This window comes from Eubalaena glacialis, chromosome 13 (assembly GCF_028564815.1).
Source record: "Eubalaena glacialis isolate mEubGla1 chromosome 13, mEubGla1.1.hap2.+ XY, whole genome shotgun sequence".
NCBI lineage: Eukaryota > Metazoa > Chordata > Mammalia > Artiodactyla > Balaenidae > Eubalaena > Eubalaena glacialis.
In genome coordinates this window covers 81152082-81179978 of record NC_083728.1, presented here as the reverse complement: position 1 = coordinate 81179978, position 27897 = coordinate 81152082, and the positions used below count along the sequence as shown (strand labels likewise).

Here is a 27897-nt window from a genome sequence, read left to right as displayed (position 1 = left end):
GGCTAAAATTGGAAGCATCTTGGGACGGTATCTCCAGAGTGCTAGAAAATCTGTCTCCATGAATAGAAGGTAAGGATGGAGATAGAACCACCCCTCCAGTCTCCTGCCCTCTGTTTAACAGCAACTGGAAAATTTGGGTTCCCATTTATAATGTAATGTGACAATCAAAGGAAGCTTAAGGATTATTATCACCAGTTCCACATTTTTTTATTGTGGTAAAATACATATACAATTTACCATTTTACATGTATAACTCAGTGGCATTTAGTACATTCATAATATTTTGCAACCATCACCACTATCTACTTCCAGAATATTTTCATCCAAATGGGAACCCTGTACCCATTAAGCAGTCACTCCCTACTATCCCCTCCCCCCTGCCCCTGGCAACCACCAATCTGCTTTCTGTCTCTGTGGATTTCCCTGTTCTAGACGTTTCATGTAAAGGGAATCATATAATATATGACCTTCTTTCTTCTGTTACTTAACATGATGTTTTCAAGGTTCATCCATGTTACAGCATGTCTCAGAACTGTAATCCATTGTACAGGTGGACCATATACATTTTGTTTATCCATGCATCCACTGATGGACATTTGGGCTCAACCTTTTGGCTACTGTGAAAGGTGTTACTGTGAACATGCATGTAAAAGCTGTTGTTGGAATACCTCTTTTCAGTTATTTTTGAGCGTATACCTAGAAATGTAGCTGGAGCAGAGAGGGCAAGAAGATGCTCAGAAACACAGACTGTCCAGATGGAGCCTTGGAGGCTGTTGTGAGACCCTGACTTTTACTCTGAAGGAAATGGGGAATCATTGGAGGGTTTCCAGCAGACGCATAGCCCGATCTGACTTATGTTTCAATAGATCATTGAGAGTTGGCTGCAAGAGAGCAGGGTGGAAGCCAGTTGGGAGCCATGGTGGTAATCCAGGCAATATGATGATGATAGTTCAGATTACATGGTGGCAGTGAAGATGGTGAGAGGTCCTCAGATCCCAGATGTATTTTGAAGGTAGAGCCCTAAGAATTTCTGACCAGTTGGCGCCAAAGCCAACACCAAGGTTTTTACCCCAACATTTGGAAGAATGGAGTTGACATTACCTAAGATAGAAAAGATAGGTGGGACGGGTTTGAGTGGAAGGAAGGCTAACGATTCCTTTCCAACTGTGTCTGAGGGATCCCTTAGACATAATGAGCCATTGAGTAGGCAATTGGATGTACCAGTATGCAGTTCAGAGGAAAGATTCAGACTGGAGTGTAAATTTGGAAACTATTGGAATATAAATGCTATTGAAAGCCAAGAAAGCAAACATGATCACCAAGGAGTGAATGCAGATGGAGAAGAAAAGAGATCCAAGGGCTCTGCCCTGGAGTCCTTCTACCCTGAACATCAGAAAGCAAAGGAAGAGTCTGGAAGGAAGACTGAAAGGGGCGTCCAGGAAGACAGCTGGGCGTGGAGAGCCTGCTTCCAGGGAAAGGGAATGATCTGCTGTATCAGATGCAGCTAGGAGGGCACACGTGACGAGGACTGAGAATTGGCCATTGGATTTAGGATGAGGTGTCTCTGACCTTGACAAATGCACTTGCAGTGGAGCGGTGACGGTGAGAGCCTGGTTGAGTGGCTTAGAAGAGAACTGGAGAGAAAATTGGAGACATCAGGTGTACACAGCTCTTTAATTTTATTTATTTATTTATTTATTTTTGGCTACATTGGGTCTTCGTTGCTGTGTGCAGGCTTTCTCTAGTTGCGGAGAGCTGGGGCTACTCTTCGTTGCGGTGCGCGGGCTTCTCATTGCCGTGGCTTCTCTTGTTGCGGAGCATGGGCTCTAGGCGCGCAGGCTTCAGTAGTTGTGGCATGCAGGCTCCGTAGTTGTGGCTTGTGGGCTCTAGAGCGCAGGCTCAGTAGTTGTGGCGCATGGGCTTAGTTGCTCCGCAGCATGTGGGATCTTCCCGAACCAGGGCTCAAACCTGTGTCCCCTGCATTAGCAGGTGGATTCTTAACCACTGCGCCACCAAGGAAGCCCCTACACAGCTCGTTAAAGGGGCTTTGCTGTAAGGGGGAGCAAAAAATGAGGAGAGGCAGCTGTAAGGGAGGTGGGTCAAGAGGGGAATTGTAGACTGTGAGCTGCTAGGAATGAGCCAGCCCAGGACGGAAGATGATGATGTACAGTGTTGTTCTAACATGTACTCAGGGTTTTTAAATTCAGATATGGCGAGGACAACAGATTATTGCCATTAAAAAGATAGTTTGTTACCCACAGTTTCTAAGAGAAGGAGGCCTGCCATGCCACACAGGGCCATCCGGGGAGGCACCTGGGGCAGTTAGGAGGAGAAGAAGTGAGGAGAAGGCAAGAGCCCAAGTCTTTACTGTGGTTTCTTCCAGAAGAAATGGGCGAGGCAACGTAAGCAGCTGATCTGGCTTAGGATCGGCTAGTTGGAATATTTTGGGGTGTAGGGGGCTGTCTCCAGTTATCTGGTTCCTGGCCCTGGGGTGATCAGGGTAGAGGGCTATTGCTTCCTGGAGTGTAAAGACCAGGTAGGGGAGGTGGCTGGGAGTGTGGGCTCTGGGCTGGTTAGTTTGCATAGGAGAGGCATCCTCTCCAGCTGTTTTTTTGCTGTCTCTAAGATTTGGCGAGTCCTGGGAGGGGCAGTCTCTCCCCAGTCAACAAGGTCCCAAGTGCCAAAGCATCACGAATACAGAAAATAAGAATAGATATTTAATACAGGTGTATTTAGGGGAGGGGGGATGGCTGAAGTGAGGTCCTTGAGCAGTGAGAGAGGATGGGTGGAGGGGTTGGCCTCAGCTAAGAGCATGGACAGTTCAATTACAGCAAAAGAGAGGCAGGCGGGTGACGGGGGCCACTAAGTGGGTGGACATGGGAGGTGGGGACATCCGCTTTTGTTTGCTGCTTTCTTAGGGAAGTAGGAAGGAACGTGGTTGGTTGAGAGGGAGGAGGTGGTGTGGGAGGTTTGCGGAGGAAGGAGAAGCTGGGGCAGAGTCTTCTAGGAGAGTCAGGGTGGAGTAACTCGGGCCCCGGAGCAGGATTGTAGGACACCACTGAGGACCCACTGGACACACACAGCCCTGAATTTAAAGCCAAATCAGCCTGCGGAGAGTTGCACTTATCAACATCAGGGTTCTGCCAACAAAGCAAAGCGGGAGTGGGGAAGCCAGGGCGCTCTTACAATAAAGCAACCATGGCTTTGAGCTTGGGGGGTGGGAAAAACACAAGAGGAGGGGTTCCACTGTCAAGGTGGCAGCACCAGTGAACTGCAGGTCCCAGTGGGGTGGAAGGAGGGATGGATCCGGTGAGCTCGAGGAGGCGAACTGGAACGATAGGGGCTGGATGAGAGAGTTGAGTGCTTACGGCCAGAGAGCACAGATGAGTTTTTTGTTTTCTTATTTTTGTCAAGGTATATTTTCTGTAAGACATGTATCTTTGTTTTTTGCAACATAATATTTTTTTTTCCAAAAAAGGTAAATATGTTTTGAGGGGTGGGTAGGATTTGGGCAGACAGAGGTGGTCTTGTGGAGGACATTTCTGGAGAAGGACGTCCAGGCATAAGTTGGGACACATTTCCCGAACAATGAATTGCCCAGTGTGCTCAAGCCATGGGCAGGCATGCTAAGGAAGAACTTTACTTAACTCAGGAGAGAGTAGGGAGCCAGTGAAGGGTTTTGAGGGTGGACACATCTAGAACACAGATGGGCCCTTTGTCACCAACGAGGAGAGGGAGCAATGACATTGACAAAGCTCTGCATATCTGGGTGGAAATTCCTGGGCCTGCTGCCCTGTCCTCCCCTGTCTCTCCCTCCCTTTCTCCTCTCTCTCTCAGCTGGAACCGTCGTGTATGTTGCATATATTCTCTGGAACAGCAACAATAAAGGCGATTATTTTTAATTTCTGTTCTTCTCCTCCATAATGGAGCTATTAGACTTTGGCAGATCCCTTAATATGATTATCTTTTTTGAATGATTTCGAACTGAAATGTTTGTGCTGATGGTGGTAATCGCAGTGGAGTTTGAAGAACGAGGCTGTAGGCCCACGCTCCAGGAGCTCATCACCCCGAAGTGCCATCAACTGTGGTTTGATGGGCAGGTGAGGATGAAACCTTGGAGGGGGAGTGGGGCCCCGGTGGGCTCTTGGTTCTGCTTGTAAGGACAGGTCTGGCTAACCATGCCACCAGTGCAGTGGGTCCCAGATAGGGCCAGGTGGAGGCTTTCCATTGGAGACCTGCTTCTCCCGAGCAGTGAGGACAGCTGTCCATCATCAATCCAGAATTCAGAGCAGTCATCCACCGAGCTCACCAGCAACACTCGCTGGCCCAGCCATGGGTGAGGATACGCCTTTTAATTATTTAGTGTCCACATCGACCAGTGATACATCAGTCACCTGCTTGAACCTTGCCCTGTTCCCAACACAGTGGGGCAGCCTCAGAGCCCTGCTGTTTGCAGAACTGGGTTCTTGGCTTAGCAGGGAGGCTGTCTCCTCGGGGCTGGTCTCCCAGGCTGCTTCCAGCCCCTCCTCTGCACCATCCCTGTCAAGCTTGGCCTCATTAGAGTGCCAAGATGTGTACCAGCGCCCAGGCACCCTCTTGACACAGTGGCAGGTGTTTGACCGTGGCCTTTAGGGGACCTTTCCACATGCCACCAACAGCAATAATGAGCACATGCTCATTCCACATCTTCGTTGCGTGAGGACCAAGCCTCCTGCCCTTCATCTTTGGGTTCTGACAGTCCGCCAGGATGCAGACAGCAGCCTGCTTGTCTGTGACCTCTTTGCGGGGCCTCGTGACCGCTGGGTGGCTGCTGTGGCCTAACTTTAATGAGGAGGCACTAGGGGACCTCTCCGTCCTGTCGTGGGGAATCCAAGGGCTTCTGATGTGGGACCTGCTGGAATATGCTGAATAGAGCTGTGAGCATCTGGTAGAGGACCCAGGGTGACTCATACTGTGAATCCATCTCTCCTTGCCGCCGCAGCCCAACAATATCATCCAGATAAAGCCAGTTATATGAAAATATCAGGCTGCGTGATGGCGAAAGATGTTTCCTAAAGGGCGAACTGAGAGGTATCGGGAAGGAAGAAGCGGCCTGTGTCCTTGACAGTGAAAGTTCTGTGCTTTGAATCCTTCCCTCCTCCTCTTCCTCTTCCTCCTCCCCTTTCTCTTCCTCCTCTCCCTCCTTCTCTCCCTCTCCTTCCCTCCTTCTTCTCTGTTCATCCCTCCCTCCCTCCCCTAGCGACCGCACATTGTCCTGCTGCCCTTGGCTTCTGGTTCAGATCAGCTAGTTTGTCCCTGGGGCATCACGGGGCCCTTCCCCACCAGGGGCGGTCACCAGATCTGTTACACTCATTCATTCATTCAACAGTATCTAGCTCTGTGTCAGCAAGGCACTCACTCCGGGCAATACCACGAGAAATTAGGGGGATAACTTCTCTGCTCTTGGAGACCTGGCAGTTCAAGAGGGAGAGGGCTCCACAGGTTGGTTCTTCTGGTACAAACACAAATTCCTAAGTCTCGTCTCTGTAAGTCTGGTTCCATGGTCTGGGCTGCACCCAGGAATCTGCATTTTCTAAGGAGCCCTCTGGGTGATGCTGGTGTGGGTGGGTCCTGAACCAATCTCAGAGAAACATGCTTTTCAGCTATGGGGCTGTGCCCAGAGCAACCCCTTCGAGGGAGTGTTTGTTGACTGCTGTGCCCTGTGATTCTAACTGCCCTGCTTGCCCTCGAGGGGTTAGAAAGCACAGCGTCTTAGAGCAGGATCTTAATTACACATGCATGTTAACATTGGGAATTTTCAGACCTTGAGCTTAGGGGTTGGAGAGACTGTTCTAACTTCTCAGAATTTCTTGATGTGCTCAGCAGTGGCTCTCTAGAAAACTGAGGTGACACCAGTGCTGGCTCCCGTTCCCCCTTCTCTGCAGACTCCCGCCCTCCCAGGACCACAGGTCCCATCTCCAAGCACACATGTCACTGGCATTTCTCCATCACTCGAGTGACCCTGGCTTGTAACTCTCCCAGAGTGAATCTTCCCTGAAGTTTGCCTCTTCTGGCTGTGTGATAAAACGTCCACCCTCCCCCAGATCATAAGTAGAGGGTGGGGGAGATAGCACGTGTCATCGGCACCATTCAGTTGCAAAGAACAGAAACCTGTCTAATACACACGGGTTAAGTCAAGGAGGACAGATCGGGCTTCCCTGGTGGCGCAGTGGTTGGGAATCTGCCTACCAATGCAGGGGACACGGGTTCGAGGCCTGGTCCGGGAGGGTCCCACATGCCGCGGAGCAACTGGGCCCGTGAGCCACAACTGCTGAGCCCGCGTGCCACAACTACTGAAGCCCGCGCGCCTGGAGCCCGTGCTTCGCAACAAGAGAAGCCACCGCAATGAGAAGCCCGCGCACAGCAACAAAGAGTAGCCCCCGCTCGCCGCAACTAGAGAAAGCCCGCACGCAGCAGTGAAGACCCAACGCAGCCAAAAACAAATAAAATAAAATATAAATAAATAAATAAATAAATAAATAAATAAATGAAAGGAGGACAGATCGCAAAGACACAGGGGGCTTGCACATGACCCAGGGGCGGAGAGCGGAGCCAGGCCTGTCAGCAGACGGGCAGCCGAAGACACCGGGCCGCCCCCCCATCCCCTGGTCTCACCTCCACAGTGCACCTGCCTCCCTTTGCTCAGCCATCCTTGTACAGGGACCACCGGAGCTGCCCCCAAATGGCAGCCTGAGCCCTACAGATGGATGAGACCATCTAGTTCTAGCTCCCAGCTATGTCTCGATTCCAAGTTTTGAGAAAAACATAATTTGATTGACCCCATTTGGGATCTGTGCTCACTCCTGGTTCAGTTGACTGAGATAAGAGTTGGGCTCACATAGTGCTTTTCCAAGCAAGGGGTCAGCTGCTTCTCTCAGAGGGACCAAAGGCTGCAGGAAGTGACTGACAGTGAAGTGGCTGCTGTCCTGGTGTAACTGGTACAGCTGCCCCAGTAGAGGGCAGTGTCCTGTGTCCGTAGGTGTGATCGGGGTGAGATTCCTGGAAAAACGTGGTGGGCAAAGGAGCATTATTTATTGAGCCCCTGCTCTCTGCACTGAGCTCATTGCATATCTTTTCACAGCGATACTCCACAGAGACTTGACTGGGATCCAAGAGGGTCCATTAACTTCACACAAGTACAGTTTCCCATGGCAGCACCCATGTTCATCAAACTAGGTCCGTTCAACTCTGAACACTCACCTTCCCAGTGAGTACCACTGCTGCCGCACCATGTGGGTACCAAGAGGAGTCAAAAGTCTGGACGTTAAGGTCAAAGTCAAGCTCAAGATCTGGAGGAGCAGACGAGGATCTAACATTGAGGCCTACAGTTCAGCTCAGGAGAATCCCCCCGAAGAGCTTCCTGGCGGCCCCAGTGGAGTTTCATGGGGCCTCCTGTATGAGACACCTGTTTCGCCCAGGAAAGCATCTGAACAGCATTTCTGGCGTTTGGCAGTCTGGGGGCTTGCCGGCTCCTTCGCGAAGCCATTTCTGAAGAGTGCAGTGAAGCAGAAAGGCTAAAATGAAGGGCTTTGCAGTTGGCTGGGTCCTGACCTCTGTGATTCATGCCAGGTCGCGAGCTCTCCGCGGGCTTCAGCTGGAGAGGTCCTACCTCCTTCACACGACCATGGATGTTTTTAAGTGAGAGAGTGCGTGAAATGTGCTTTGCATTTACGCTTGAGATGTAGTAATTACTCGATAAATGGCTGCGATAATCATAGTAATAATAATAACTTAGTTGCTTGAACGCAGGAAGTATGTCATGTGTTTCTTTACCCCCTACAGCACCAGTAAAATGCCTTAGAGGAGGCTTCTTCTCCTCCTCCCCCTCCTTCAAGTGAGATACAATTGACATACAACATTGTATAAGTTTAAAGTATACAGCATGTTGATTTGATCTCTGTATTGCAATAAGATAACAACCACCATAGCATTAGCTAACGCCCCTAACAGGTCACATAATTATCATTTCTTTTTGTGATGAGAATATTTAAGATCTACTCTCTGGCAACTTTGAAGTATATAAATACAGTATTTTTTTTAAAATATTTTATTTATTTAGGCTGCACGGGGTCATAGTTGTGGCACGGAGGATCTTTTAGTTGCGGCATGGAGGCTCTTAGTTGTGACATGTATGTGGGATCTAGTTCCCTGAACCCAGGCCCCCTGCATTGGGAGTGCGGAGTCTTACCCACTGGACCATCAGGGAAGTCCACTATTTTTTTTTTTTTTAATAAACGTACTTATTAATTTATTTATTTTTGGCTGCATTGGGTCTTCGTTGCTGCGCGCAGCCTTTCTCTAGTTGAGACGAGCGGGGGCTACTCTTCATTGCAGTGTGCAGGCCTCTCACTGCGGTGGCCTCTCCCATTGCAGAGCACGGGCTCCAGGCGCACGGGCTTCAGTAGCTGTGGCTCGCGGGCTCCAGAATGCAGGCCCAGCAGTTGTGGCGCACAGGCCCAGCCGCTGCGTGGCATGTGCGATCCTCCAGGACCAGGGGTCAAACCTGTGTCCCCTGCATGGGCAGGCGGACTCCCAACCACTGCGCCACCAGGGAAGCCCCAAGTCCAGTATTCTTAATGATAATCACAGTGCTGTGCATTAGATCCCCAGAACTTGTTTGTCTTCTAACTGCAACTTTAGACCCTTTGACCAACATCTCCCCAATTCCTCCATCCCCCAGCCTCTGGTAACCACCAATCTACTCTCTGTTTCTATGAGTTTGACTGTTTTAGATTCCATATATAAGAGAGTTCTACAGTATTTGTCTTTCTCTGACTTGTTCCACTCAGCATAACGCCCTCAAGGTCCATCTGTGTTGTTGCAAACGGCAGGATTTCCTTTTCTCGTGGCTGAGTAATATTCCACGTGTATGTATCACATGACTGTTGCTTCTTTCTCCCTCCCGCAGAACACCAGCCATGATTGGCTGCTCGTTTGTGGTCAACAGGAAGTTCTTTGGTGAAATTGGTCTTCTGGACCCTGGGATGGATGTGTACGGAGGAGAAAATATTGAACTTGGAATCAAGGTTTGTGACATGGCATCCTTTCCTCTTAGTCTGTTTGTGTTTGTGAGCAGAACTGCCTGGTCATTTTTGATGTGTCTTTAAAGCTTCTTTAGCTGGTGAATGACGGAATCATTCACCCCACTTCTGTTCCTAAAGATGTTCCAGCAGGGTTTTCACTCCTCCTCAGACGGGGGCAAACCTGGGCTTCCCCCCTCGAAAGGTTGAACAATTTGTCCAAGCCTGGGCGACCCAATCTGGACATTAGCTAGAGAATTTGGTTCCCACTCCCATCCAGTTTCACTCTCTCCTTAAATTTTTCTTAAAATTTAATCATCTCCTTAAATTAGAATTTACATGCTACATATTTTGACAATTCATGTACATCATAGAATCATAAGATGCCAGAGGAGAGAAGGACCATGTTCTGTGGGACTCTGCCATTTCTCAGAAATGCTTCTAGGGAGGATAATGGGAGGGGGAAGAGGAAGAAGACGCAGAAAGGGCCTCTTGCTGGCCCCGCATTCAGATCAGCGCCACCTGCTGGATATTTTAGACACTGGGTAATGCTTAAGATTCTGTTTGAAAGATGAAGTTCACCATAAAAAAAAAAGTTGGACAAATTGATGCATTCCAACCTCTTCACTTTAGAGTTAAGATAAATGAACCCGAATGAGGGGTGGGAGTGGGGGACACCTGGTAACCACTTAACTGGTATGGCGGTCCTCCTCCGTACCGCAAAGAGGGGGGTCCTGGGGGATGATGCCCAGCTGGGGTCTCTGTGTCCCCACTGCTCCCTGTCCTGAGCTTGTGCATTCCTGAGCCCCTGGGAAGTAGGCTTGTTGGAAACGACTCAGGACACAATTGTAAGGTTTAAGTTTATTGAATTGCTTCCTCCTTCCGTTGCTGGAATCGCCTTCTTGTTCTACCAGGCAAGTATCCAGTGCAGCACCCCTAGCTCCAGTCAAAGCCTGCTCTCTGTGTCAGATTTCACTTGTTATCCCTAACGGCTCGGGACCTTTAAGACACTGCATTGTCCCCTCCTCTACACTTTAGCCCCCTTCGTGGAATGGAAGGCTTCATGTCCTCATGATGTAATGAATGTCCAGGCTGCAGAAGCAAAGAGGATGGTGGAGACCTTCCCTGGATCCTAAAATCCCTCCCTTTTGGAGACTGCAGACTCTTCCTGTGTTTTCAGTGCCAGGCTGGGTTCTTTCCTAAGTGGAATTTGCATAAGATTTCTTTGAAAGCCGAGCAATTAAAAAGCCCATGAATATGTTATCGTAGCTAATATACTTGGCCTTTACCCATTTGAAATTTAAGTGAAGGAAAAGATTTGGGCCCAGCATGTTGCACTTGGCCTGTAACTTCAGTTTCTGCCCTGCTCCCATCTCCTCATCCCTCCTCAAGCTGCTCTTTTCCTTAGCCCTCATCCACTTCTAGCATGCCAGGGAATTGACTTATTTATTATGCGTATTGTATTTCTCTGCCTTTACTAGCTAGTTTGCAAGCTTTATGGGGCACAGATCTCTGTGGTGCTCACCTTTGCATCCCAAGCATGTAGAACCATGCTTAACACATGGCTTAATAGGTATCTGTTAGATTGATGACTGAATGCCTGTTAGGACCCAACATGCGTAGAAGCAGTGACATCATGGAGACAAGCCCGATGGTGACATGGGAGGTGATAACTTGTCCAGGTACTTATTTGTGAAAGGAAGGAGCTGAAGGCAGCCCTGCATTGAGATGGTTAAGCTTTTTAAATTTTTTAGAAATTTTATGATAGTTTATAAAATTATATGTATATTTGTGTATAATATGTATACAATTATTAAAATGGATAGTAATTTTGTAAATTGTTAATTATAATAATGTGATACTTTTATTAAGGGAGATTTGAATATCTCTCTATGCTGTGAGAAGGAACCCAGTGGAGGGTAAGGCGTCACCAACAGAGGGGAGAACAGGATGAGGGAAGAAGCACTGTCCCTACGGAGGCAGGGGCACAGGTGGAGGGGTTATGGAGACAGGAGGGCCCCCAGATTTGGTTGCCGTGGCAGGCTGCGCTCTGGGGAGAGCAGAGGTGGTGACAGCGGAACCCCACTGCTAAGGCTTGCTGAGATGTTGGTCTCCCCATGCTTGCAAAGCAAAGGTCTGGGTGCCAGGCTCTCCCAGGCTCCGTGTTGATGGCAGTGACAGTCCTTCGTGGCCACCTGATCCCTGCAGGAGGGGAGGGGCTTGTCAGTCTCGGCCCTGCAGCAGCACAGCCCCTGTGCCAGGAGCTGAGGGCCCGTGAGTTCCGCTCTGCATCTCCACGTGGCAGGCTGGAGCGATGGGGCCCACAGCCTGCTCTCTGACTTGTCTTCTCTGGGGTAGCTCCGTGGCCGGCTGCTCTCCACGCGTCTTTATGGAAGCATCCGATGGATGGGGCTCGGATCCCACCCTCATGCAATCACTTGCCTCTTATCCCGGGCACGTCCGGCATCCACGCTGGGCATTCGGGAATGTTTATGCCTCTTACTTCCCATAGACCATGTCATCCCATGACCTACGAGCTGACTCTCCACAGAAGCCTTGGTTTTCTGCTGATTCTCAAAGCAGGAATTGACTGCTGTTGGTACCCTAAGGGCCAAGGCCTGGGTCCAGGGTCCACGTAGCCACCGTCTACACAGTCGTCTGTGTTCTTAAGGTGTGGTCCCTGACCAGCACATCCACGTCACCTGGCACTTGTTACAAATGCAGGTTCTCGGGCCCCATCCTACACTTACTGACACTCTGGGGTGGCGTCCAGCAACCTGTGTTTTAATAAGCCTTCCAGATGATTCTGTTGCACACCCAAGTTTGAGAGGCCCTGGTCTACACCCGACCTTAGCCGGCTTCCTGGCAAATACGTCTCTATTCTCAGAAATGAGCCCGGGTGAGAGTCCACATGCTTCAAGGCCCACCTTGAAAAATACATTATTAAGAAAGCCATCCCTGCTGCTTGAAAAAAATCAGAGCTTATGTAATATATGTACACATATATACACATATATAATTATATAAAGTGTACACACATACATTATATAAATTAACCTATAATAACCTATAAGAAATGACATAAAATTCTGTGCTTTAGTTAAGTGGGGAAATTTTAATATGAGACCACATCTTTGTAATTTCTTTGACTAAGAAATAGGTCCATCTGTGATCTAACTATTCTCTAACGTTTTTCATTACTTTTTAATTCCATCCTCAGTAATTAAAGAATAGGAAGAATAGAAAGTCACTGTGGTTCAGGGGAAAAAAAACAGTAGGGTTTACTCTAGGGCTATCGTTTGGATGAAAGGCAAGCTTGCCTGTGACCAAAACAGTCGATACACTGGAGGGAAAAAAAAGCTTTCCAGGGCTGAGAAAATAAATGAGATCAGAAATTGAAAGGTTTCATATTGTTCTGAGTAACATTAATCAGAAACTATTAACGAGGCATGTTATAGTAACATGTCTAAATGGTAAGAGGAAAAAAAATTCTCAGAGGAGAAAAGACCAGATAGATTACTTTTAAGTGGTGTAAAATCAGATGGCTTCAGGTTTCTCCAATATATCCGTCTGCTCTGGGAAGAAAAGGCACTGTCTTATTCTGAGCTCTCATATAAGAGCGTGACATACAACACTACTGAATCCTGTCTGGGAGCTATTCTGAAAGCAAGGCAGTAGAAAGATGCTGTCAGATCCTCAAGCCATCAGAAAAGGTCTTAGCTCACCATGAATCTCAAGAACTGAATAAAAGGCAGAATTCCTATGTGTGTACATTGTTGTTGAAAATATTGTTGAGACCAACATTTGAAGGACTGCCTCCTTCAAAGGGCTTAGAAATTATGGGCTGTCTGGGGTGGCCTAAGTCCCAGGGCTCCAGATGAACATGGAATCTCCCTCTCCCATTCTTTGCCCCATCTCTTGTTCTTTTTTTTTTTTTGCTCCCGATCTTGTGTCTTGTCTCTGACAAGCTGGTGGTATAATTCAGTGTGAGTCCAAAGGCCTCATAATCAGGGGGGCTGATGGCATATACAGTCCTGGTCTGACTCTGAAAGTTCAAGAATCAGGAGTACTGATGTCTGAGAGTGAAGATGGATAACTCAGACCAAGTAGAAACATGAAACATCTCTGACAAGTACTGTTGACTGATGCTCTGATCCCCACCCCAGCCACTCCTCTGTCCATGGGCTTTGAGACTCATCATCCAGCATCCATGTTAACCATGAAGGATCCTCCTCCCTGCCCTCAGACCCCTGACATCAAAATCCCCAATGTCCGGAAGCCTCTTGTAACCTTTGTCTTCCATTTGGAACTCTTGGGCTTAAGTCTGCTCTACCTATTGGATGTTGTGATTTGGATAATGGTCACTTCTGGAGGTGACCAAACCATCAGTTCTGTCTCGTTTTCCTAATCCTTAGATTGTATGAGTCTTTGGTTCTTCCTTCCCTATTGGCGTTGGTCATCTCTGGCTATGGGAAGGTCTTCATAGTGCAGGGTTAGAGTATACCTGTGATAAAATTCAGAGTGAAAGCCCCTGGTCTTGTGTAGATAGAATAGGCTTTGGGATTTCACCGACTGGTCTTTAATCTGGATGCATATATTTCAGGTGGCCAACAGTTCAGATGAATGCTTTTGGATATAACGGGGAGCCTTCTCTGCTCCAGCAGACGCTTTCGCTAGGGAGACCACAGTAGACAGACATGGTCTCTATCTCCATGAAATTTATAGTCAGGCAGAAAAACCATTCGTTTAACAAGTAATTACCAATGGGATGAGTGTGAAAAGATAGGACAAGGGGAGAGTAGAGGAGACGATAACAAGGAAATATAAGCTACTCTAGGGAGTTGGGAAGCGCCTCCCTAAGGAAACGATGTTGAAGACTTGAAAAATATGTTGAATTTAGATAGGCCAAGAAGGTGTGGAAGTGGAGTGTAAGAGTAAAAGAATATTCCAGGCAGTTTTGGTTGTGTGAGATGATTAAGTTGTAGAGATCTGTTAGACAGCATAGTCCTTATAGTTAACAATGCATTGCATACTTAAAATGTTGCTAAGACGGTAGATCTTATGTTGTGTTCTTTTCAAAAAAAGTTTGTTTGTTTATCTATTGAGATATAATTGACATACATCACTGTGTAAGTTTAAGGTGCACAGTAATAAGTAAAGAGTGGAGGAGGAAACGTCTGGAAGTAATGTGTATGCTTATAGCATAGATTGTGGTGACGGTTTCCCAGGGGTATACTTATCTCCAAACTCATCAAGTCGTATACGTTAAATATGTACAGCGTTTTAATGTCAATCATGCCTCAATAGACTGGTTTTAAAAAGAAAAAGGATATTTCAGGCAGAGAGAAAAGCATGTGCAAACGTTTGGAATTCTGAGAAGGAAATATATTCTGGGAACTGCGAGGCGTTCCAGGTGGCTGGAGCAGGTAAAGGGAGAGGGAAATATGTTAGATGTAGTGGCAGCCGTCTAGTGGCGTTAGATTATGCAAGACTTGTAAACAAGAATTTGGCTTTCTCTTAAGGACCACTGTGGACATTTTGAAAGAAAAAAAAAAAGACATATGCGATATAAGAGACATATATCTGTGTGTGTATGTGTATCTATACATAGTCCCATGTTTTGCCCATAACCCAGATCCTCTGGAGGCATTTAAGGGGAGCGAGGTTATCAGAATTTTTTTTTTTTTTTTAATAAGAGGATCATTATGACTGCCATGTGGAGAATGGATGATAAAGCTGGATGGACTCAGGGGAGGGGCAGTGAGAGAGCCTGGACAGTGGTTGGGGCAGTGGGAGAGAAATGGACACATTCAGAAGGCAGAATAGACAGGATCTGAGGATTGAGTGTACAGAGGGGATGAAGGGAAGCGGGGGTCAAGGCTGACTCTCAAGTTACTAGCTTGAACAACTGGGAGTTGCTGGTGCTGTTCTCTGAGATGAGAAGCACCGTCGGAGGATGTCTGGGAGAAGGCAGAAGATGAAGCTTTCTGTCTGAGATGTGGTGAGTCTGAAGTTCCTGACACTGTCCAGTTCATCCAGTAGACATTTGGTTGTGTGGAGATTAAGCTAAGGGTAGAGGACAAAGCTTGAGATAGACTTGAGCATCTTTGGTACCTAGATCATATTTGAAGTTGCCAGAGGCAACAGGTTGCATAGAGAAATGAGAAGAGGGGATAAGACAGAAGTCCAGAAAAAAAGCAACATTTAAGGTGTGGAAGGAGTAGCTGGAAAGGAAACTGAGAAGAAGGGACCCAGAATAAGAGAAAAACCAAGAGAGAGTGGATTTGTGGCAGCTGAGAGAAGAGTGTGTGTACATACCCAAAGCAGGCATGGAGAGGAAGGGATGGATCGGGCACCATTCAGGAGACGTGATGAACAGGAGCTGGTGGATGATTGAACATAAGGAATGAATGAGAGGGGAGTGTGGGGTAGCTCCCAGGTTTCTGAGCAACCGGGTGGATTCACTTAGAGAACACTGACAGAGAAGAAGGTCTGTAGGTGGGAATTCGAGAAGTTCCATTTTAGAAACATTGAGTTTGAGGAGTAACAGTCCTCTGTGACCTGGCAGTGAGATGTTGAGGGAACACAGGCGTAGGATGGGGTCCCAACCAAGAGTAGGAATTGGGATGAGGTTCCAGGAGAAGTATAGGGTGTTCACCGTGCCACTCTGGGGTCCACTGGACAGTGGGGCTCAGGGCTTAGGCTGACTTATCTCTAAAGTGTATTGCCATCCTCTTAAATAAGAAAAGCTGAAAAAACATACATATGCATATACACACCCCGCCCCCCAAACAAGCCTTCCTCAAGAGACTTTCCCAAGGACGGCCAGCAACATGATGTCAGTTTGTAGAATAAAATGGTTTCCATAGATTTTCTAAAATCTTTAATGATAAATTTGTACCGGTTGGGAATTCCACCCCTAGTGGATGAAGGGTTTAGATGATACTGCCTCTTGTTACTTTTTTTTCCCTCAAAACAAATTGGAGAATGAAGAATTGTCATTAAATTTTATGTTAATTTCTTTTATTTTTATTCAACACTTTATTATGGAAAAGTTGAAACATACACAAAAATAGAACAGTCTAATGAATCCAAATGTACAAATCATTCAGCTTCAACAAATAGCAACATTTTGCTGTGTGTTTTTCAGTTGCCGCCTCTCAGCTTTTAAAAAGCAAATCCCTAGACATCATATCATTCTGCCTATAAAAACTCTAGCGTGCATTTCTAATATATAAAGACTTTTTTAAAGCATAGGCTCAAAATAAATTTACACATAGTAAAATCCATTACCAGTTCATGTTTCTCAAAAATATTTCTCAAAATTCTGTGAGATTTTCTTAGCAACAAAAACAACAACAAATGTGATTTGTAGATCTTTCCAAACAAGGTCTACAAATTGCATTTGGTTGATATGCCTCTTTTCAGTTTTTTTAATTTTTAATTTTTAATTGAAGTATAGTTGATTTACAATACTGTGTTAGTTTCATGTGTATAGCAAAGTGATTCAGTTATATATATTTTCAGGTTTTTTCCATTATAGGTTATTACAAGATATTGAATAGAGTTCCCTGTGCTATACAGTAAATCCTTGGTGTTTATCTGTAATATATAGTGGTGTGTGTCTGTTAATCCCATACTCCTAATTTATCCCTCCCCACCCAGATTCCTCCGAAGTATCTTTTAATCTAAACATTTCCCCTCACCTTTATTATTCTCGCGTCATTCATTTACTGAAGACGCCAAACCATCTGTCTTGTAAAATTTTGCACAATCTGGACTTGACAGATTGATTCCACTTAATGTCTTCAACATGTTCCTCTAATCTCCATTTTCTCTAAGCCGTATTAGATCTAGAAGGTTGATTAGACTCAGTTTCCTTCTTTCTAGCCCTTCCTTCTTTCCCACAAGAACACTTTAGGTGATGCTGTAAACTTCCTATCACATCACATTAGGAGATGCATACCATCTGGTTGTCTGGATTTTAGTGATGTTAAGATTCAACGGTGGGTCCATATGTTTTCAGACTGATTTATCCATTATAAAATTCTCCACTCAACCTTTCACCTAATGGTTTTAGCAGCCACTAATGATCATCGCCCAGATCCGTTGTTTCATTAGGGCTTACGAAATGGTGATTTTTAAATTTTACATTCATCCTGCGTCCCTAAGCCATAATTCTACTAAAAATGAACTTAATCTCATCAACTATTTGGATACTCTGAAATATAGGTGAAATAGGAAAGGCCGGATAAATGCTTGATTCTTTCCTTTTATTTAAACAGTTTTAGAATATTGATTTGGTGCCATAGCAACCTCCAAAGGTGACCAATAGGCTCTTTTCCAGTAGTGTTATTTTTTTTTAATATATTTTATGTTTCTAAATCCATTACAGTCATTATTCATTTTTTGCCCATTCTGTATGTGTTTTTTGTTTGTTTGTTTGTTTGTTTTTTATTTTTGGCTGTGTTAGGTCCTCGTTTCTGTGCGAGGGCTTTCTCCAGTTGTGGCAAGCGGGGGCCACTCCTCATCGCGGTGTGTGGGCCCCCCACTATCGCGGCCCCTCCTGCTGCAGAGCACAGGCTCCAGACGCGCAGGCTCAGCAGTTGTGGCTCACGGGCCTAGCTGCTCCGCGGCACGTGGGATCCTCCCAGACCAGGGCTCGAACCCGCGTCCCCTGCACCAGCAGGCAGACCCTCAACCACTGCGCCACCAGGGAAGCCCTGTATGTGTTTTTATTAAAGTCTTATTTAATACAGTAAAATGCAGATTTTCAGTCTTCAGTCTAATGGGTTTCACAGTTACATACATCCCAATAATCACCTCCCCAAACATGATATTGAACATTTCCTTTGCCTGAGAAAGTCCCTCGTTGCCACTTTCCTATCTTTTCTCTCTACTCCCCTATACCACCCGCTCCAGGCAACCATTTTCTGATTTTTATCACCATAGGTTAGTTGTGTCTGTTCTAGAACTTCCCATAAATGGCATCAAACCGTATATACTCTAATCTTTTAACTAATTAATGTTTTTGAGATTCCTTCATGTTGTTTTTATTTCTGAGAAGTACTCCATTGTGTGAAAATATGATCATCTGTATATTCATTTTTTTGCTGAAGGATAGTTGGGTTCTTTCCAATTTAGGACTGTTATGAACATACATGTTAAAGTCTTTTTTGGACATATGTTTAGATTTTATTGGGTACGTACATAAGAATTTAATAGCTAGAATGTAGTGAAGATGTATGTTTCACTTTTTAAGAAATGGTCAAACAAGTGTCTAAAGTGTTTGTACCATTTTCCCCTCACACCACTATTGTATGAGAGGTCCAGGTGTCCACATCTTTGCCAGTATTTGGTATTGTCAGTATTTATTTTAACGAATCCAGTAGGTTTAAAGTGGTACCTCGGTGTGGTTTCCATTTACATTTCCTTGATAGCTGATGATGTTGAGCATCTCTTGTGCCTATGGATAATTTGCACATCTTCTTTTGCCCATTTTTTTTTTCAATCTTTACCAATTTATTTTATACAAAACAGTAGCAATGTAGAATATGGGAATTATCTTCCGCTGCCACACACGCAAGTTGTGAACATTCCAAGCCAATGTATACAGTTTGGAGGGTAAGGCTAAACAATAGCATCAACCATGCTACTGAACATAGGAATTTTTTATCTAAAAAGATTAAAAATTAGATAGCAATGTCTTCTTAATATTGCTCTCATCATTGAAGACGGAAGAAACATAAAAAGTGACCTTTTTTAAGATTAAAAAAAAGAAGGAAAAGGAGAAACCAAGAGGCTGCTACAACACTGCCATACAGTCAAACCATCATATTTCAATATTTCTTTTGCCCATTTTTAAACATTGTGTTGTTTTATTTTTATTGTTTATTTGTAGGGATTCATTATATGTGTTCTGGGTATGATTTTTTTTTCAGATATACATACTGTGAATATTTTTCTCTAGTCTGTGGCTTGTTTATTCATTTTCCACTATATTTTCTTCTGAAAGCTTTATGGTTCTAGCTTTTACCTTTGGGTCTATGATCCATAAAACCCTGAAGAAAACAAAAGAGAATATCTTGAGGCAGGCAATACTTTTTGGACTGGGTACAAAAAACATTAACAATTTTTTAACAAAATGATGAATTGGATTTAATCAAAATTTAAAATTTCAGCTCATCAAAGCATAACCTTTAAAAACGTATAGGCAAGCCACACACTGGGAGAAGTATTTACAGTGCCTGTACCTGAAAAAGGAATCTTATCCAGATTATATATAACAAAACCTAAAAGTCAAGACTAAAAAATGGCAAAACACCTGAACAGCCACTTTGCAGAGCTTCCTCGCTTTCTGGCCCAAGAGGTTCCAGACTTGTCCCACATATTTCATGTCCCAAACCTGGAATCAGCCATTGCTCTAAGGACCCCTGATTCCTTCTAGTGGGAAATTAGAGACCAAAGTCTTGTCAGTGAAGGTGCTCGCTGCTACTGGATTGTTATCTTGTCTGAGACTTTTCACAGAAGCTGGACAATACTGGTTTTTTTAGAAAGAGGAATATGTCGTTCTTTCATACTAATATTTCCAATTCAAATTTGTGATTACAGGATTTTTACTTCTTTGATTTTATACTTATCTTTCACTGAAAGCCTTATTATAATATACATAGAATAAGTCTTATTCTTATTGACATAATTTCTTATTTGCTTTATTCTACTGTATATATTATATACATATGTATATATATTCAAAATAAGAATGCCAGCTAACAAGTTGACTGAATGAAATTCAGTGTTTCTTTGTGGTTTATTTTGTCCTTAGAATGTATTCCACTCGTCATGTGTGGTCAATGCTCTGTGTTTTAAAGGTATTTGAAATCATTTTTCTCTCTGTGGTTATGCCACCTCCTTGGTATAGGATGTTAGAGCCAAATGACAATGAACAACAAAATTTACTTTTTTAAAAAATTTTGCTGAGGTTACAAGTCATTTGACAACTTATTTGACCTGAAGTTTTGGCTATTTTTTAAGACTATTTTTTTTAAGAGCAGTTTTAGGTTCACAGCAAAATTGACAGCACAGTAGAGAGATTTCCCCACAGATACATAGCCTCTCCCATTATAACATCCCTGACCAGAGTGGTACACTTGTTACAGTAGATGAACCTACACTGACACATCCTAATCACCCAAAGTCCATAGTTTACATTATGGTTCACTCTTGGTGTTGTACATTTTACGGGTTTGGGCAATGACAGGTATCCATCATTGTAGTGTCATACAGAGTATTTTCACTGCCCTAAAATTTTACTGTGCTCCACCTATTCATCCCTCCCACCCACCCCCAACCCCTGACAACCACTGATCATTTTACTGTCTCCATAGTTTTGCATTTTCTAAAATGTCTATTTGTAATTGTACAGTATGTAGCTTTTTCAGATTGGCTTCGTTCACATAGTAATTTGCATTTAAAGTTCCCTCATGCCTTTTCGTGACTTGATTGCTCATTTCCTTTTAGTGCTGAATAATATTCCGTTGTTTGGATGTACCACAGTTTACTTATCCATTCCTCTACTAAAGGATATCTTGATTGCTTCCAAGATTTGGAAATTATGAGTAAAACTGCTATACATGCCTGTGTGTAATTTTGGCAACACTGTATAATCATAGCAGTGTGGGCCAAGCCCTCTGTTTTTAGGCTGATTTCTACCCAGCACCCTCTCAGGCTTTTGGTTCTGTGATGTCCAGCAACCCACACTGCCAGAGGAGCTGCAAGTCTGGACTGCTGCTTCACGTGGATTCATTTTGTGTATAAATCTGTCCCAGCCCACCTTCACTGTGGCGAGCTCATGTATCTGATTCACCGGGGGCTCTAGGATTGTTATTGTTGTTAGAGTATTGGAAAAAGAAATTCAAGAACTGCCAAGCATAAAAAAAAATACTCCCCCCTCCCCCTCCCCTGCAAAAAAGCATCATATTGATTGTCAAAGCTAAATTAAATCATTGCATACCAAAGCTAAACCAGGGACTTCACTGGTGGCGCAGTGGTTAAGACTCCACGCTCCCAATGCAGGGGGCCTGGGTTCGATCCCTGGTCAGAGAACTAGATCCCACACGCATGCCACAACTAAGAGTTCACATGGCACAACTAAGGAGCTGGTGAGCCGCAACTAAGGAACACACCTGCCACAACTAAGAGCCGGCACAACCAAATAAATAAATAAACAAAGCTAAACCAGAGAGGAAAAATTACCCATATAAGGGTAAGGACAGGGCCCCCAAAATTCTGAAAGTGGGCAGAGAATGTCAAGAAACACCTACACCATCATCAATAAGTAGAGGGACACCAGGGAGAAGAGAAGGGAGGCCCTGGTGAGAAGAAACCACAGGCTTGACCTTCTCTATAACCTTCACTGTTGCAGTACTTTTTTGCACCACAGTTAGTCTATATTCAGTTAGTCTGTACTCGGTGCTTAAGAAGAAATTCGGGCATTTCCCACAAATGCCATGACGTTTAAATGGGAGAGAGAAACACTTAAAAATAATATCTGCTGTAGGTTGGCACTAACATTGTGCCAGACACTGTGCCCATAGGCACTTTACAAACATTAGATTATTCAGTCCCCATGAGAATCCTGTGAATTAGTCATTATCGATCCCATTTTACGGATGACACTGGGATTGTTAGGAGCCAAGTAATTTGTCCAAGATCTTACAGCTGATAAATAGAAGAGCCAGAAGTCAACCCCAATTTGTCTGACTCTAAAGCTCTCTGAGGTTTTCACTCACCTATTGCTTAGAATATTTATTCATCCAGAGCACTGCATCCCTCCACCCTGTGAATGGAGGTGACAACACTGCTGATTATGTAATGATGTCATCATATGGTAGGTGCTCAATATGTTGATTGTATATAATACATATCATAAAGTACTTCCATTTGCAATAGATTCTGTGCTCATAATTCCTGTGTAGACACACAGATAGATACGATGCCCATCCATCTCTATCATGTAATACACTGTCTCATATGTAGAGAACTGTAGTTATGCAATAAACAAAAACATGTTTGAAACAGCATGAAATTGGATTTCCTCATCCATAAATTGTGTGATATTTATGTGTAAGTTATAGTTTGAGAAACGGAACCGCGATGTTGATATTTTTATAAATGGTGTCTAATGTATTTCTATTAAGGGGAGATATATTTGCCATGCTGAAATGTATTATCATAATAGCCAAGCTATCTACTCTACCACTGGAAAATACTGTGGTATTCCATCTGGAATTTCACTTGCCCGCTCCCAGACTGCCAGATCTACTGTCAATTATTGTAGGCATCTGTGAGTTATTTTATAGGAAGCATCCATCTGTTTTTACAACTCTGAGAAGTCTGTCATTCTCGTTCATCTCCCTGGGAATAAAGCAATAATTTGATTCTCTATAAATGTGAACCTGAATTTACACCATCCTCTCCAGTTAAGACTGTAGTGATGTGGGTGGTCTATAGCTCTGGGTTTCTGGGGCAGGAGACTGGAAGGTAGCATCCTTGCCTGGTGTGTTTGTTGCCATTTTCCACTATTTCTACACGAAAGGGGGTGGGAATCAACCTGTCCCTATTCTACAATATTTAGGGCATAATTGTCTTGTTCCCTGTACCACGTAGGCTTGTGGAATGCCATGCCACAAAGAACAGCCACCAAGATCCTGAGCCACTCCATTCAGCCCCGGATCCAGTAGTTGGGTGGATGTCTGCAAACATGGGCCTTGGGCACTGTGGGGTGCTCAGCTTTCAGGAAAACTGCCACTGCAAAGTCTTTAGGGCTTCAACAGGAAAATAGTTGAATGTCTGGGGGCCTCTCAGATATTTGCTGTCGTGCAGAGAGCCGCTTGGACAAACCCAGGTTATCCATCCTTGGCATGCCATCTTTTGGTGCATTGAAGGAGAGCTTGCCTGAGAAACGTCAGTGTTTTATCCCCTCTTCCCTTGCCAAGGTGCCAAGGAGGGAGCCATCCTTAGTCAGCTGCCTGGGGTCCTATGGAACCAAGGCTGTTTGGGCCTAGAAATCTGATGCTTCCAGGGTCAGGGAAGTGGGCAGTGGGAAGAGAGCTTGAATAATCACTAAAATGAGAACATAAGGGGCATGAGGAGGAATCGGGGCTGGAGTGTGTAGCCAGAGAATTGGAGAGCTGGGAAGACCAAAGGGAGAGGTGATGGACCGGGCAAGCAATGAGAGAAATCCTGGAGGAGTACCTGAGACAGGTGGGTTCCAGTGCCCTGGGCTGGCTCCCTCACGCATTCTGCAGCATGATGCTTGGGTGGGCTGGCTGCACTTAAAGGCCCTCAGAATAGGGCAACCCTTCACTCAGCTGCAGTCCCCACTGAGGGAGCCGGATTCAAGCATGAAAGCACCTCTGACATCTCTTTATCATGTTCTGAATATGGAAAGTTTGTGCTGGAGACTCTTCCCAGATGGAACCATTTGTCCTTAAAGGTCATTTCCTAAGTATTACATACCAGCCTAGCTCAGCAAGGAAACTCTTTGTTTATGCTAATGGCCTTTATTTTTGCGGAAGCTCTTATTTAAGCCAGCTAGTTTTGGGGAAAGAAGTCTAAGTGGACATATGGTGAGTGGGTTTGCCGAAGGTTACCCTCAGCTTTGAAGCCACCATTCGTCCATGTGCAAAATGCCATGTAGGGGCACATCTTCCAGGGACAGCCACGCATAGCCACTGTCTGCTTCACCGAGCATGAAACGGCACCTCGTTTGACTATTTTGTAATTAATCGCCTCCCCCCCACCCCCGCTTTGGAAAATCTAAAAGGGAAATATATTGTGCATTTGACAACGCCATAAATTTTAAAGTACTCGCGCTTAGAAATACATCTATATGTTTCCTCTACGTGGTGGAAATGGGAGGCATTAAAACCTCACATATTTTTCCTGACTGGCATTTAGAGTCTTTTTTAACCTTTTGTTGACACATTCAAATTCCACTCCTGCTACAAGAACAACCATGTAGGAAATTACAAAGGTCCGTTCTATTGACGCAAAGAGGCCAAAAGAATGTGCAGATGTCAGTGCAAGGTTATCATTTTCTTTTTAAAATGTTTTTCACCTCCACTGATGCTCATACCAAGTTCTCCTGTTTTGCTCACCCAGAAAATCAGCCAGTCCTTTGGGCTTAGAATGGTTATGGCAAATTTGGGGCTCTTTTTTTGGAAAGTTATCAAAGAAAAATTAGCCCAGAGGCAGGATGCTCAGTCTTCTTTAAAAACTGGCAGCTATGACAAACTCTAGTAAAGCTGTTAAGAAGAGATCTGTATCCAGGCAGGAAAGTGGGAGGCACAACTTCTTAAGATCCAGATGATGGAAGAGTTGGATGGGCTTGAGGGAGTTGGTTGATGTTCCAGTTCTATTTGCATAGAAAATAGCTCCAGGGAATTCCCTGGTGGTTCAGTGGTTAGGACTCCCCTGCAGGGGGTCCGGGTTCAATCCCTGGTCGAGGAACTAAGATCCCTCAAGCCATGTGGCACAGCCAAAAAAAAAAAAAAGAAAGTAGCCCCAAAATGAGTGGCTTAAAATAATAACCATCGTTTCATTCTCTCTCCTGTGAGTGGGGAATTCAGACAGGGCACCACGTGTTGTGAGATGAATTATGCCCCCCTTCCCCAAGAGATGTTGAAGTCCTAACTTCCGGTACCTGGGATTGTGGCGTTGTTTGGAAATAAGGTCTCTGCAGGTGTAATCAAGGTAAAATGAGGTCATTAGGGCCGGCCCTAATCCGGTATGACCAGTGTTCTGATAAGAAGAGGGGAAGACACAGACACATAGTGAGAACATCTTGTGACAAGAGAAGCAGGTATTGGAGCGATGCAGCTGCAAGCCAAGGAATGCCAAGGAACACAGAGAACTGATGGCCACCCCAGAAGCTTGGAAGAGGCAAGGAAGGATTCAGAGAGAGCATGGTCCTACCAATACCTTGGTGGACTTCCAGCCTCCAGAACTATGAGAAAACACATTTCTGTTTTCAGCCCCCCAGTTTGAGGTCTTCATCACAGCAGTCCAAAGAAACTAATACATGTATTGTGGGGATGGTTCGTCTCTGGTCCACCATGCCTGGGGCCTTAGCTAGAAAGACTTAAAGGATGGGAGTTGGAACCATCTAGACTATTCAAGCACATGTCTGGCAGCTGGTGCTGGCTTTTAACTGTCTCCTGAGCTTGGCTCCCAGGTAGGACACCTCCACATGGCTTTCCAGGTAGTCTCCCGGGTGGGCTGGTTTGGGCACCTTCTCAACATGATGAGACTAAGCATCTCAAAAGAGCCAAATGGAAGTTGCATCACCTTTTATGACCTTGCCACCCAAGTCACCCAGTGTCATGTCTACTGTAGTTACAATTCAGGGGAAGCCCGGGGTTCAAAAGGAGGGGACATAGACCCCACTTCTGGACGGGCAGAATCAGATTACAAAAGAGCATGTGGAATGGAAGAGATGGTTACGGCAATTTTTTTTGGAAAATATAATCTACACATTGGAGAATGTTTTCCACCTCATCTTGGGTGGATTAGACATCCGCCGTCCAATGGCAGGGGGCTGAGATAGTCTCTGCAGTCTCTCCTCCCTCCCTTCCCCTGTTGACTCTGCCATCTCCTTTATGGGTTGTCCCTGCTGCCACGTCTGGTTCTTGCAACCTTGGTCTGGTCTTCCACCCTAGAAGGAGTTACATTTAGTCCAATAGGCATGTTTGGAGTCCTGCGTGCAAGAAAGTGGGCTATGTGTCGCATCAGGCCCCATGTCGGCAGAGAGGGGAAAGGTTGCAGGCTGGGAGGACCTGCGGTGATGGAGAACAGTGACAGGTGTGCAGCTGACCGCAGTACAGGCCAGATGTGATTTAGTGCTGCACGTCACATGGAAGCAAAGTGGTGGGGAATCAGGAGATCGAAAGAGGGCTCCTGGTGGAGGTGGTGAGGATCGGCTCCATTTCTGGGTCCCCCTATGACAGGTGCTGCAAGACTGCCTTGCAGGACAAGGTGGGGCCTGCGGGTCTCTGCCCCTGGCGTCTCTCTGTGCCCCTCAGATTCCTCATCTCTTCCCGTGACCCCTCCACTCTGCTGTAACTGCACCTCAGCTTCATTTCTTACTCTGACGGAAGACACAGTTTTCCAATTCAGAGAAGGCAGGAACCACCCACGTTCTAGAAGAGACTGGCCTCTCTGATAACACTGACTGAGGGCTGACTGCCTCAGAAGCAGCAAGGTGTGTCCTTAACATACCGTAGCTAAAAACTGGCTTCCTTGGTCAGCAGGGATACTGGTGACACTCACAGAATGTGTGTGCTGATCTCACCCACGTGGAGACACAACAGCTGTGCTCGCCTTTTATCTGCATTTGGTGGTAGTTTGTTGTTTCCAGGGTGACTTTTGGGTTTGTTTGGAACCTTTTGATTCTTTTTTTTTTTTAATTTAGTAGATTTAAGAGATGACTTCCTAGGAGATACATCTATGGGAGTGAGATGCCTCAATCAACTTCCCAGAAATATTTTAGCATATTTAGGAATTAATGGAGCAAAGATCCTATGGAAATGGCTAGAGTTCATTCAATCAGTTAACAAATACTTATTAAGCATCTAGGGTGTGCTGGCACTCTGAGAGGCCTGGGGGTCTCAGGTCTCTGACATCAGAGAGCTGACAGTCTGGTTGGGGGATCATACAGTAAGTAACTAAACACACAGACAGACAGTGATGCCTTGAGATACGTTATATGGAGGAAGAGCACTAAGGGCTCGGGGAAAGAGCAGGGGATGGTAGGCTGCCCCCAGGGTGGTAGGCTGGGGACATTTGTGGTCAGGGAGGATCTGTCTCGGGAATGATATTGAAGCATGACTGGAAGGGGGAAGGAGACAGCAGAGAACAGAATTCACAGGGCCTCGAGCTCCAGAGACAAGCAGGTTTGTTGAGCTCCAGGCTGAGCAGATCGGTCAACGTGCAGACTGAGAGTGAAGAGGTCGGAAAGGCAGGAAGGGCCCAGATCGTGTGGAGCCCCAGAGTCCACCATGCACGTTGGGGACGTGGTTCTCTTTGAAGGGAGAACCACGTGACCCACAACACACGTGGATGAGAGACAGAGCTAAAGGAGACGGGCTGGTCCAATTGCAGTGGAAATCCCTGATTTGCTGGTAGGGGCTTTGCTCTCTTTTATTTAAAAGGTCAAGGCCACCCTCTGACAATCAGACTCTTTGAGTCTCTGCAGGACGAGGGCTTGGCAGGGCTGACCAGAATTGGGGTCTCCCCAGGGCCTGGGAACCTCATTGGCGGTGGAGGTATGGTCTTAGCTAGTCCCTCTAGGAGCCCTGAGTTCGGGTCTTGTGCTATCATTGCATCACTCCATGCCATCTTAAGAAAGGCCCTTCTACCTGTGAGAGCAGCTCTGAAAGCCACCCAGAGCCTGGCTGAATTTTAAACCTAGAATTCTTCTTCTGTTGGAGGTGAGGTCCCTGGAGGTCTCGAGGGTCAGAATTTCTCACCTGGACACTGTTGACATGTAAGGCTGGGTAATTATTTGTTTAGGGAGTAGCGATGTCCTGTGTGTTTTAGGCTGTTTAGCAGCATCCCTGGCCTCTACCCCCAGTAGTGCCCACTCCTCACCAACCAAAAATATCTTCAGACATTCAGACATTGCCAAATGTCCCTGGGGAGAGGGGAAGGGAATAAAGTTGGCCTTGGTGGAGAACCACTGATTTAGACCATGCCCTCTCCTTGGGGCACTGTGGCCCCCACAGGGGTAGGGGGGTAGGTAATAACACTGGTTCTTGCAGGGGGCAGATCTTAGCTA

At 45.5% G+C, this 27897-nt stretch overlaps 1 protein-coding gene across 1 annotated transcript in view; it reads left to right on the top strand.

Annotated features, from left to right (window-relative positions):
* The window catches only part of GALNT17 (polypeptide N-acetylgalactosaminyltransferase 17), a 446202-nt gene that overhangs the window by 340903 nt on the left and 77402 nt on the right, over nucleotides 1-27897 (top strand). Inside the window, exon 6 of the mRNA XM_061207933.1 lies at nucleotides 8948-9065. Within this exon, the coding sequence (XP_061063916.1) occupies nucleotides 8948-9065 (118 nt within the window). The remainder of the gene's footprint in view (nucleotides 1-8947; nucleotides 9066-27897) is intronic.